Source organism: Glycine soja, chromosome 19 (assembly GCF_004193775.1).
Source record: "Glycine soja cultivar W05 chromosome 19, ASM419377v2, whole genome shotgun sequence".
Classification (NCBI taxonomy): domain Eukaryota; kingdom Viridiplantae; phylum Streptophyta; class Magnoliopsida; order Fabales; family Fabaceae; genus Glycine; species Glycine soja.
Window position 1 is genome coordinate 48,482,914 of NC_041020.1, and position 12,302 is coordinate 48,495,215.

At 35.0% G+C, this 12,302-nt stretch overlaps 2 protein-coding genes across 3 annotated transcripts; both read right to left on the minus strand.

The window, feature by feature from the left end:
* Window positions 1-1,566: 1,566 nt before the first annotated feature.
* LOC114400734 (mannosylglycoprotein endo-beta-mannosidase-like) lies at window positions 1,567-7,664 on the minus strand. Of its 2 annotated transcripts, none has more exons than XM_028363350.1 (11): window positions 7,362-7,664; window positions 7,134-7,272; window positions 6,496-6,723; window positions 6,262-6,320; window positions 5,994-6,042; window positions 5,324-5,554; window positions 4,382-4,551; window positions 4,060-4,264; window positions 3,097-3,765; window positions 2,751-2,978; window positions 1,567-2,502 (listed from the first exon to the last, which is right to left on the minus strand). In XM_028363350.1, the coding sequence occupies exons 1-11, from the start codon at window positions 7,508-7,510 to the stop codon at window positions 1,714-1,716; spliced, it is 2,916 nt and encodes a 971-aa protein (XP_028219151.1). In that variant the 5' UTR covers window positions 7,511-7,664; the 3' UTR covers window positions 1,567-1,713. The 2 variants fall into 2 exon arrangements, with proteins under 2 accessions (XP_028219151.1, XP_028219152.1); XM_028363351.1 differs by having other exon boundaries at window positions 7,366-7,534.
* An 835-nt stretch (window positions 7,665-8,499) lies between these two features.
* Window positions 8,500-12,078, minus strand: LOC114399991 (putative UDP-glucuronate:xylan alpha-glucuronosyltransferase 4). The gene is made up of 2 exons (XM_028362230.1): window positions 11,296-12,078; window positions 8,500-9,638 (listed from the first exon to the last, which is right to left on the minus strand). Exons 1-2 carry the CDS (start codon window positions 12,035-12,037, stop codon window positions 8,719-8,721), a joined length of 1,662 nt encoding a protein of 553 aa, XP_028218031.1. The 5' UTR covers window positions 12,038-12,078; the 3' UTR covers window positions 8,500-8,718.
* Window positions 12,079-12,302: the final 224 nt, after the last annotated feature.

Below are 12,302 nucleotides of genomic sequence, written 5' to 3' on the forward strand. Positions count from 1 at the left end.
CAACTCGCTCTTGCCTTCTTCTTCTTAGCAAACACCGCAAAACTGCGACTTCCAAATTAATTAAGCTCATCATTGCTACTCTTTTCTGTGCTTCTTCGTATTGCACTTACTCTTTTTATTTTCTTACTGTTATAAATTAATTAAGTAATTAAACTTTGACTTGACCCCTTTATTCATTATATTTCTGCAGTTGCTCACATTTTATATTTAATTATAAGCTCCACGTTTTAGTCTAATACAAATGAAGTTAGTTTATTGTAATGATAATTTTTTAACACCTCTAAAAAATGAATATTTCTCTAAGACTAATTATTTCTGTACCCCTCTGATCCCTCGGTTGGTCGCTTTATCTTTTTATGTTGTTAATCTTCCATCCATGCCCGTATAATCAAACAGGCTGTTCGCAGACCGAGAGAAGAGAGCTCAAATCTGCATGGTTGAGGGCAGATTTTGAGGTTGCAGGAAATGGGTTTTGAGAAGTTGGTGGGTTCTTCATGATGGAAGGTATATTGAGAGAATCCATCCATGAAGGAAGATGAGCATTGAATTTCCATCTGGATTTCATCCATGAAAGGGAAAACAGGGAGGCTGATGGGGCGGGGAGGACCCTATTTCACAGACTAATTCTAAACCTAAGGATAAGTAAAAGGTTTATGCTCCGGTGCCTTTGCCTTTTGGTATTTTTTTAAATTATTATATTTGTTAAACAATAGATATTTATTTTCCAATAAAGAAGAGGAAGGATGTAAAAGAGTAATGAATATCATGGATTGTTAGGTCACAAAGGAGTGGTGGATCAACTTGACCTAATTCACCCTAACAATAGGTTAGGTTGGATTTGTTTGGGTTAAAAATCTCAATTCAACCCAACTTTGATGAGTTGTGAGTTGAGTTTGATTGGCCTCCTGAATAAAGAAATATTTAATTAAACAATCCATCAAATAAAATTAAAAACTTAACTTGATGAGTCTGTTCAATCGGATTATGCAGGTTGAAAAATTAAATCACACAATCCAAAGAAAGTTGTTTTGGCAAGTTAAATGAGTTCACTTGTCAAATTTAATTTGTTTTGACATCTATAACCAACATGAGACTATAACTTTATTGTGTGCCTTATAATCCACACAAAACACCCATCTTTCGTATATATTTTTTCTTAATAAAAATAATAGGACTTGAGTAAGGGCTGATACTAGGTTGTATGACGCTAACAGCTACCAAGTCATTAATTATTTATTCCATCTCACACCTTTTCGATAATAGGGATAGTTGTACTGTCACATAGGTATTTTAGCCACTTCCTTTAGTATAATAGCATGGTCATGTTTTTGAAGGGGAGGTAGACCTTCCACTCTTAAAACATATCTTGGAATTCCACTAAAATGTCTTTAATGGCTAGGAAAATACCTCCTACATTGTTTTGTTCTTTTGGATAAAATATGCACAAGTCATTGTTAGTGAACGTATAATACTAGTGGAGTAAGTCTGTGTAGCTGCAATACCCGTGCATCATTCTCTCTTATTTTGTATTGCACAGATTTACCATTAGATAAACAATTGCAAAGATTAATCTTCAAACATTGCAACGATATATTAGCCTTTTGAGGTATAGTAAACCAACAAATAAAATTGAAATCATTAAGGTCTCTCTTTGTGATGCATTTTTAATAACACACACAAGACTTTATCATTTCACAAGGTTTCAGGAGATTACTATACAACTTCGCAAATGATTTCACCTCCATCGTAATTCCAGCCATGCAGAATAACTCGAGGAGTGACACCCAGAGGAACCTCAAAAGATATATTTATAGGCATGGTCTCTCCTGGGACTAGTGAGAAATAGTTATCTGAGTAATGAACCGGAAGAATTCTTGTGTCTTTCCCTTCATTGTGGTCCATCTTTGAAGTATGAACAGAAAAATGAAGAAAGAAAGCAACGCCTACATCAGGCCCACTTATTTCAGTAACTTTCAAACCATCACTTTTCCCAGCAAAACATCTATGTATCCTCTTAAACCAACTAGATTTTTGTTCTATTCCAACCCCACAAGCCAGAGTTTCCAGTGAGTGTGTGCCATAAAAACCATCACTTAGCCTAGCTGTTGAACTTGTAGAGGCTGGTCTTTTAGATGTGTTTGCCACAAGCATTTGAATATTATAAGTGCATTCTTCAATTGAAACCTTCGATGTTATCTTGAGAGGTATTTTCTTCTCCCTATATGGCTCCAATAACTTGTAATCTCCACCAGAAAGATGCAACCAATAAAAGTTTCTGGATATAACTCTATTATCTGACATGTTATAGAGTTTGAGAAGAAGAAAGTAGACTGGCTTTGGATCTTTTGACTCTGGATACTTCATCTTAAAAATAGGTGCTACTTTTTTTGGCAGCAAAGAGAAATTTTCATGAACTCTGTAGTAAGGGCATGTCCCGTCAAGATCCCACACTGAAGCTTCAATGGCAACATTAGACATTTCTTCTGCTGTAGTATTAACAACCTGTTGTGGGAAGAAAGATAAAAAGATACAGAACCTTTAATGACCCACTCTTTCATAAGTGGACCATGCATAAATTGCAATGAAAATTGTGAATCATACAATTTTCACAATTTCTTACACTAATAATCTTTTTAACTTGCCACATTTGACTTCCTATCTCAATTTTAACTTAATGAATGGGGGAAAATATTTATCATATTGGTAAAATTGAGACACTCATAAAACTAGAAATTCATTTAGACACTTACCTCTATCAAATATGTAGCCAGATTAAGCTGTACATGAACTGGTTCTGCAGCACACCGACAACCATAGAAACCTGCTGTTTGATCAAGTAGATGATCATAAAATTGACCTCTCAGACCAGTCCAGGGATTCTGTGTCTTCCATATTAATACACCTGTATATTTACTCCACATGCGAGAAGTCCATCCCTCCAGAAGAGCTCTATATTGTATGTAGTTGACAAGTTGAGCCTGAAAAGATTATAGCATCTAAATTATACATCAACTTCAGCAAAAGATCATGAAAAATAGGACGATAAAAAATGCATTGCTAATGGCCAACAGGATGAAGGTTTCTACTTTCTCTTACCTTCAAACAAAAATCATCGAGATCTTTAGCATCACCATAAAGTTGAATCTGATCATGAACCTTGGTTGGTTTTGAATAAGGAATATATTTATGGTATTCCCATATGGGATTTGGAACTTCTTCAACATAACCATTGGGAAGTTTCTTAAACACTGGTATCTGCCATCCTTCTGAGGGCATTGTTGCTCTTATGGTAGCTGCAACTGGCATTCCCACAGAGCCAACCTCTGGATTGAATCCATAATTATAAAAGTGATTCTTGAAGAAATCTTCAGGATTTTGAATTTCATAAGGACCATCAGTGAAGTTCCCCTTCCCATCAGCAAACCCATCCCACATTGAACCTTGTATGTAAATGCGTGTGCCATCAAGATACTGACTAAAATCTGTCGACATTGGGGACCAGTCTCCTACAGGTTTGCTATTTTCCTCCACACTTTCAAAATAAGGATGAAGCCTCAGATCATTTTTAAGAGCAGCATTTATATCATCCGGTGGAACCTGTTCATTTCCCCCCACCCATAGTGCAAGGCTAGGATGATTTCTTAGAAGCTTAACTGTGTCTCTTGCAGAAAACAAGAAAAGGTCATGGTCCAGTGGACCATTTGGATTGGACACTGGGTCACCACGTCCATCAACATCCCCAGTAATCCAAAACTCTTGCCATACCTACAAAATTAAGCCAGCAACTAGATCAATTTTTAAAACCAATACTGCCACCAACGAATATAAACATAAAGAGCCTAAGATATAACAGGAAAAATACTGTGATAAAAACCTTGGGAGAACCACACAACAAGAGCTAGCTGTTGTACATGGAAAGCCCAAGGCTTTATAAATCCCACACTAAATTTCCATACTTTAAAGTGGGACTCAAGTCCCACCATACCTTGCAATTGGATCCTAACATGTTGACATTAAATTATAAGAAAAAGTAAGGGTCTGGTAGCAAGTGCAGCTTACCAGAAGGCCATAATAATCACAGTAATGATAAAACTCCGGTCTTTCAGCCAGCCCACCACCCCAGCATCGAATCATGTTGAAATTCATATCTGCATGAAATTTGATATCTGTATTATACCGCTTCTTTGAAAGCCGCAGTAGTCCATCTGACAATATCCAGTTACCCCCTCGAATAAAAATTGGTTTTCCATTGACTTTAAATAACCTACAAAATAAGAAGTATGCAACAAATCACATACAAAAACAGTTTAAAAATTGAATTATTTCTACTAAGTAAAAGGTAGAAATTATAACATTGAAGAAATCCGAGAAATCACCATACCTTCCACCAGTAGCATCATCAATATGACTCTCAATTTTGCGGAATCCAAAGTGATGGCTCCATGAATCAGATTCACCAAATCCTTTAACATCAATGACAATAACAACATTGTACAAAGATTGTTTTCCCATTCCATTTGGCCACCATAAATTGGGCTTGGAGAAGAAAAGCTGTTAATTCAGACCATTAGCACTTGAAAACAAGCATTGAAACTTAAACCCCCAATATATGCAAGATAACAGGATCAGTAGTAAAAGGATGATAGAAAATACTATCTAATCGGGATTGCATTGTGCAATGTAAAAAAAAGAAAAAGAAAAAGTGCTGTCCCTATTATCACTTGGGTTGCTTTAATTTTTTTTTATATGCTTCATTGCTTTATCAATCCAGAATTGCATATGTTCAATGCAAAAAAGAGGGCGAGGGTGTCCCTATGATAACTTGACTTCTTTAAATGCTTGGCTGTAAGATTTGTTTCTTTGGATCATACATATCAGCATAAACAGCAAAGAAAGATATTAAGTAATTAAGTAATAATTTACAAATTAAGGATGTCAACGTCTTGACAATTTCTAATATATATTCATCATCTCCAATCATATCCTAACATTTGCTCCTTTGATAAGTAAGGAAATATAAGAGATCCATTTTTATTTATTATTTAGGATATTTTGAACCTAAAACAATTGGCAGTATATTAAACATTGTCTAGCTACAGCACAAGCTCCAACACATGATGTAAGCCATATAGACAAACATGCACAAAAGCTGTCCAAGAACATTAACCAAGAGAATAGGGTGTGAAATCGAACAAATTTCTTAAAATTGCCAAATTTGTTGATCGAGATGTCTTGAATTAATAATTACGTTCTTAAAATGTGTTAACAGTCTAAGAACAATGGAACAAACTTTGTCATAAGCATAATGAATGCAGTAACTGACCTCAGGAAATGTATATTGCACCGCTGAGTTTGCAGGAATTGAGAGATCTTGAGTTTGAAGATGCTCTACTAAGCAAATGCTATCCTCAAGTTCTGTTGTCACTTGGACACTCAAAGAACACTCAGCAGTCAAGGAGCTCCTGTTTTCCAACTCAGTTGTTGTATGTAGATATGCCTTCTTATAATCATCAGAAAATGTTGAAACCAAGTGTGGATCAATTATTTTTACTGGCTGCACCAAACACAGACACTGAAGTCATCCCACCAAGGAACAGCTGGAAGCACAATCGTCTATAAAACAAAGAAAATTGACACTACGGGATGTTTGATCTGGTTTGTTGATTGTATGGACTGCATTAAAAGCCAAAATTAACATGGCAATTCTGATGTCTAGCTCATGCCTCAACAATATCCTGGTTTTGATTTCCAGACATCTCAATGACTACCCAAACTATATTTCATAAAGCCAGCATATGATTGGATTTGAAGTTCAACAATATTTACTATGAAATACAAATGGATTAGTTAGGACCAACAATGCAATAAACACAGAACGATTGCAAAGGGAAATGGAAGGCCTCCATAATTTGTCTCAGTGAAAAATCCAATGAGTGACTATAAAAAAAATAGTGAAGACTTTTGGACGAACTAAAACAATTAATGCAACTCACCCCAGTAACAGAAATAGAAACCTCATCCCATATTCCAGTATTCCTATCCCTGCAATCATATTTAAACTTGCATTAGTCATAGATACGTTTTACTTTAGTTGGCTTTTCCATTGTTCCTATTCTCTTTAAATTTCAAACAGTCAATAGGTAATGCCCAAAATGCTCTAGAAAAAGAATGGCAGGTTTTTAGATCAAAGAATAAGGAAAAAATAAATATATTATTTTTGGAACAATTACCACGCATCAATACAAGTATTAGCAATGTCACCTTATAGGAGCCATCCAATCCCAACCTTCAACATACTGTGTAGTCACATCCTTTCCTATCTACAAAATAACAAGAGAAAATGAATTACATATCCTGCACACAACTGCAAGTATTGTTCCTCTTCCTCTTTCACTGTAAGCCTAACTGATTCCATAAGTTATGAAACACTTGCAATTCATATTTAAAGCTTTCATGTAACATTAATGGATCATATGTATGAAGTTAATTCCCAACCTCATGATCACCGCCTTGTCCCCCCTCGGGAGGAATTCTCCCGGGATGATCCGGAGGATGAACAAGAACAGCAAGCAGGTTTGTGCCATCCGAATGAAGAATATCGGTGACATCAAGGGAGTGCCTTCGAAACATCCCTTTCGGTAGGATGATTTCGTGGCCGTTCAAATACACATCAGCAGAGTAATTGATTCCACGGAAGTTCAGATCACAATGCTCATTGCTTGACTGCAAATGCAAAAAGGCCAAGTAATTAGTGGTGTCCCTTCCATCAAAGTAACAAACCGCCACCGTATATTCATAAGCAGATTATTATTTAGATACCGGCAAGGTTTTAAAAAATGGTCCACAGTCGTGGTTGCAGCCACAATGTCAAAGTTTTTGGACTCTCTGCCACCACAATTTTTCGTAATATCAAAGATCAAGACAAAACTACAACTGCGACCACGATTTAAAACCTTGGATACTCGATAGCAGTCAGTCCCTATCTATGGAATACTAATTCACGGACTTGAAAGCACAAAATATCAGCAGAAGCAAAAAAGGGGAATATGAAATTAAAATCAAAGGGCACCACTTGAAAATCTAATCTAAACTTATATCATACAATGCGTGAAAGAACAATTCCAAAGACGTACAAGCTTGCAATTAAAGGTTGTAAAGAACCAAAAGGTGTAATAGTCTCTTCCAGAATCAGCAATGTCAATGATGTGCTCATTTTGCAGTCCATAGAAAGGATCGGGAACGGCTTTGTTCTTCACCAAGGTCGCTAGAACACTGTTAAGTGATTGTGCGGAATGAAGTCAATAAATTAAAGAGGAAGTAAAATAATAAAATTGTGAAATGGAAAATGTGATTGTGATTACGTTCCAGGAACGAGAGCTTGCATCCATGGGGAAGTGGGGCGTGTTGGAGGGTGAGTAGTGGTGAGCTGGATTCCGGTGAATTGGACCTCAGTGGACCTCGCTGCGACCCAGCCCGAATCCAGCGTGGTCTTGCGGTGTTGCTCCGCCATCGGAAACCTCAGATCGCCGGAGAGGCTTCTTCCTCACTGCTCTCGCCAAACGCACACAATAAAAAAATAAAAGGGGGACACTCACAGTTACTTTATCTTACGTAACGTAGCATTTTGTTCATGCCACGTGGAATTCGCTGCCAGAGGAATGCACAAGTGACAGAACGTATTACCTGAAATAATGCCCAAAGTCTAACGAAATTTTAAGTTTTGTAATTTCATATGAATAAACTAGCAATTTAATTCTACAAACACCCAATAATTCATAACCTTCTTTCTTTCACAAACTATCCTGAACTTGTTGCATCGTCACTCACTGGTATGGGTATCATGTTAAAGCAAAATTAAAACTGACTCTTGTCGATAATGATTGCCTAACTCAGCATGCATCATGTCCGCATCATTTGTGACTGCAAAACAAACCTTTTCCTAGGCGTCAGCATAGTGTATACAATCAGAAATAGACAGTTTTTTTTTTTTTATATCTTTTTTAAGAGGGATAAAATAACTTCTTAACTTCAGTGGTGTGATGTTTCATACATAATTACACAAATTTTCAGTGGTGTGGTGTTTAAATTTTCACAAGATTTTGACGAACCAAATTATTTAGAATAATTCTTAAATAAACACAAATTTAACACATTACATTGATATATTCGGACGCATTCAAAACATTACACAACAATAAAAATTTTAAAAAATTAAACATACATTTATTTATGAACATGGTGTTGACTATTGAGAGATCTTTGTTGATTGCAACGATATGTACTTGTGTGAGAGAGACGAAATCTGTTTAAATCTGATGGGTGATTACTATGTTATTTTTATTTTTTAAACATTGTGCTTTTTTTTATTAAATGTGCATCATCTAACTATATTATATTATCGGTGTGAAATATCAAATTTATCTAACTTATTTTCATGTTAAGAAAGTCTAATTCATTTGATTGAATATGATGAGTAGTTGTAAATTGTCTTACACTATATTTAATATAAAAAAATGACTTATTTCCATGGGATAATTGTGGTTTGGTGATGTCTGATCGATCCATAAGAGTAAGTCATGGCAACAGCTAATACGGGTAGCAATTATATTTGAATATTTAATCTGTAACACATTGAAGATTGCATCTTCTGATATATAGAGTATATATGTAGCAACGAGGAGACCCCAGGCTCATACGGCTAGCTAGCACCGTATTCTTCTAATCTGAATAATAATTCCCCCTTCTAGGATCCTGGACCTTAATCTTCCAATGGCCATCGGAAAAACTAGCATTTCTTGCTATCCTTCTCCACTTCACAATCCTTTCATTCATCTTCTCCGTGAGTCCACAATAAGCTTGCAACTCTTTCGGCATGGCATCATAAACCTGCCACCACCTCCTGTGAGCCGAGTCACTCGCGAAAACATGGCGATCCTGCATGTCCCAGTTACAATCATAATCCCTATAACACATCCACGGCTTCAGACCCAGGTAGTGTACGGCGTACACGTCATCAGGGAGCTCGTGCATCCCATGGCCACTACTAGGAAAAGTCTTGAGCTGATTCACCTTGGCCGGCAAACGGTGCCACCACGTGAAGATTTCGTTGAGAAAGCCTTGGTCGCCGCCGTTGTAAGAACGCACCTTGGAAGTCACGTTCATCATTTTCCGGAACATGCATTGCGACGGCTCGATTACCATCAAGCCCGAGTTGAACAGCGTTTTCTCGTTAGGTGCGGCTGATAACTGAGGGAGCACGAATAAATGGTGGATGCTTCTGAGGACTAAGAGGTCGGAGTCTATGAAGATGATTTTGTCGTAGGTTGTGAGTTGCCACATTCGTAGCTTGCTGTAGTTCCACTGGTTGTATGCACCCTTTTTGGCGAAGGGGCTTAGGATGCGTTGGATGCGTTTGATCTTCCACCCTGCGGCTTTTAGACCCGTCGTGGATTGGGGACCGATGGAGTTATCCGCTAGTAGGACTAGGTCAGTTTCTATAAACATGGTTTGGGTTCCAAGGATGCTTTGAGCAAGTGCTATTGCACCACAAACATAAGCTTCTGAAGAGTGAAGAACAGTTACGTAGGCCAGCTTTGGAACGCGCGTAAGTGCAACGTCTATCCTCCATGCCTCTTTACCTTCAAATTAACCATTATAAGACAACATGTCATCACCAAAATATAATAAAGTGACTTGGATGATTAAAAAATAAATAAGAAAATGAGAAAAAATGTAGATTTAATTTCTCTTTTAATAATATAACTAACATTCTAATAAATAATATAAAATTAATATTTTTTGATAAAAAAATTAATTAACTTGAATAAATATTGTAATTTTTCGATTGAACTATATAAAAATAATTAAGTTTAAACAAGATATTAATTTCTCTAAATATATACTCCATATAGAAGCATTTACTATTAGTCTTCCAAACAGGGTTTTTTTGGGTTCTAATCATGACTTTAAAACATTAAACATAGTCAATAATATCACTACTGTTATGAGATAACATGCATCTAGTCATGTTATATTAACGATCATTTTGATGCATGTCACGTTAATATATAAATAATCATAGAGATCATTGTTAATAAAAAAAATTATAAATTAAAGACAAAAAAAATGAAAGATGAAAATTAAATTTGACCATACTACTAATAATTTACAATAACTAAAATCATGTTTGTCTTAAAAATAATATTTACCATATACAGATAAATAATTTAATATAAATCTCTAATCTAATGTTTCCTATATTGTAGTTGCATATATCTTATTCTTACCTAATTCAAAACAATAAATAATGTTAGAATCAAGTAATCCTGAGACACATCTATTTGTGTTCTATCTCTTACGAAATCAATTAGAGATCTGAAAATATTCAATGTATACTTACTGCATTTCTTTTTGTCTCTTTAAGATCGAAGATATTCAAATTCAAAATAGTTATTATTACCTTAAATGTCTATTTTCTAAATATTTAGACACTCTAGTGTCTTTATTCTATGAATAATAAATATAGGATAGTGTTGAAAGCTAGACCAGCAGCACAATCTGAAGAAGAGATTGAGTCTCCGAAGGAATGTGTGTGAATTTGGAAATTAATTAAGATTAAGGAAGTTTATAATTTATAACATTCCTTAACTGCCAAGAAATTTCTTTTATTTTTTTTCTAGGGTAAGGAAAATGAGTGTTATTCAACTCATTGGACTAAATTTTTTTTGCACACATACAAATTCAAATATGAATCTTCTTATCAAATAAATCGCTTCTTAGGTATGAATGCAAGAGTACCTTTTGAGTTTGTCAAAAAATTTCTATTATAGTTAGCATTATTTTTATCACAAATTAATGAGTATACTTAATTTTTATGTACTCCATTAGAGTATTTACAAATAATTACTTAAAAGAGTTGTTTATCATTAATTTATGAGTCTTATAATGTCACATAAATTTAAAAACTCTATATAAACATATATTCCAATGTTAAAGTTGTTAGAGTGTTTAATTTGAATTACATTAAATTTTGTAATTGAAAAATAGTGTTTAGTTGTTAAGAATATTGCTTATATAAACAATTCATTTAAAAGACGCACTTTCAATGATAAAAATTTATTGAATAACTTATGAAACATTAGGATTGAGATACTCTTAATTTAATAATATCCATTAATTAATTAATTATTATTATAAAAGCTTTAGTAATTTGTAATTAGATGATAATGTAATATTAGTATATTTATTAAATATAAAGAATATATTAAATATGAATAATTAATTAATTAAGTGTACCTGTTTCAGCATAACCCGGAGCAATTTGGCATGAACCAAGCGGCATAAGCGTTTGGTGCTTGAGTCTCCTTAAATCGGGCCTGTACACCCAATATTCAGGTCGATGCATCAAAAGGTCGTCACATCTGAAAATCTCTACCATGGGACCACAAGACCCCACAAACACAACATGAACTTTCCTATGATCACTCTCCATCTTGGTCACCCACCCACTCTCCACAGCCAAATTAGCCACCACCAAGTTAACTTGCAACCTAAACACATCCCTAATCCCACATGGAACTTTTGCTACCACAACATTGAGATCCCCATAATTTTGCAACGCCGGCATTGGCAAATTTGGGCACTTGGGTTGACCCCATTTCCCGTTTTCATCGATCCATTCGGGAAAAATATCCTCCCATTTCAAATTCTTATCAACATGATCAAAATCTATAGATATAGTATCTACTTGAGAGTCAAGTGTATCTAATTGTTCAAATATGCTACCATCCACTCTAGCATCGATATTAACGAGGCCTACCTTAATTTTCTTTTTGTTATTGATTATACCTTTTGCTATGACATCAAACCAAGCGGGTCTTGGTCTTGGCTTCGGGTCCACCTCAAGCATTTTGGTGACTCTTTTCTGCTTCTCAGAAAGTACAAAGAACAATAAGGGTAGGGACATTAGTACGAGACAAATAAGAAAACGCTTTATTCTTGAATGAGATCGAGAAGGAGAGGACTTGTTAGAAGCCATTTTTCTTTTTCTTTCTTTTTGAATTTGGTGATTATGGTTTGGGTCGATGACTATTTGATAAGAAGGCTCGCTGAGGAAAGGCATAATTATAGGCAGCAAGTTTTAAATGATAGTGTTGCATTTAATGATTTTACTATAGAGTTTAATTTCTAAACACTTATTACACTCTCAATCAATTAAAAATTATAACATAAAAATTAATAAATTTATCTTAATGATAACTTATGATTAAAAATGATAATGTAAATGCAGAAAAAATGATAAT

What these genes read in the sequence shown, in the direction of transcription:
- LOC114400734 (XM_028363350.1), bottom strand. Translation starts at nt 7,510, where the DNA reads ATGGCGGAGCAACACCGCAAGACCACGCTGGATTCGGGCTGGGTCGCA. An exon ending in GACAAGGCGGTGATCATGAG is followed by an intron (nt 6,321 to 6,495) that starts GTTGGGAATTAA and finishes GTTATTTTGTAG; the next exon opens with ATAGGAAAGGATGTGACTAC. An exon ending in TCGATGATTTTTGTTTGAAG is followed by an intron (nt 2,979 to 3,096) that starts GTAAGAGAAAGT and finishes TAATCTTTTCAG; the next exon opens with GCTCAACTTGTCAACTACAT.
- LOC114399991 (XM_028362230.1), bottom strand. Translation starts at nt 12,037, where the DNA reads ATGGCTTCTAACAAGTCCTCTCCTTCTCGATCTCATTCAAGAATAAAG. An exon ending in TCCGGGTTATGCTGAAACAG is followed by an intron (nt 9,639 to 11,295) that starts GTACACTTAATT and finishes GTTAATTTGAAG; the next exon opens with GTAAAGAGGCATGGAGGATA.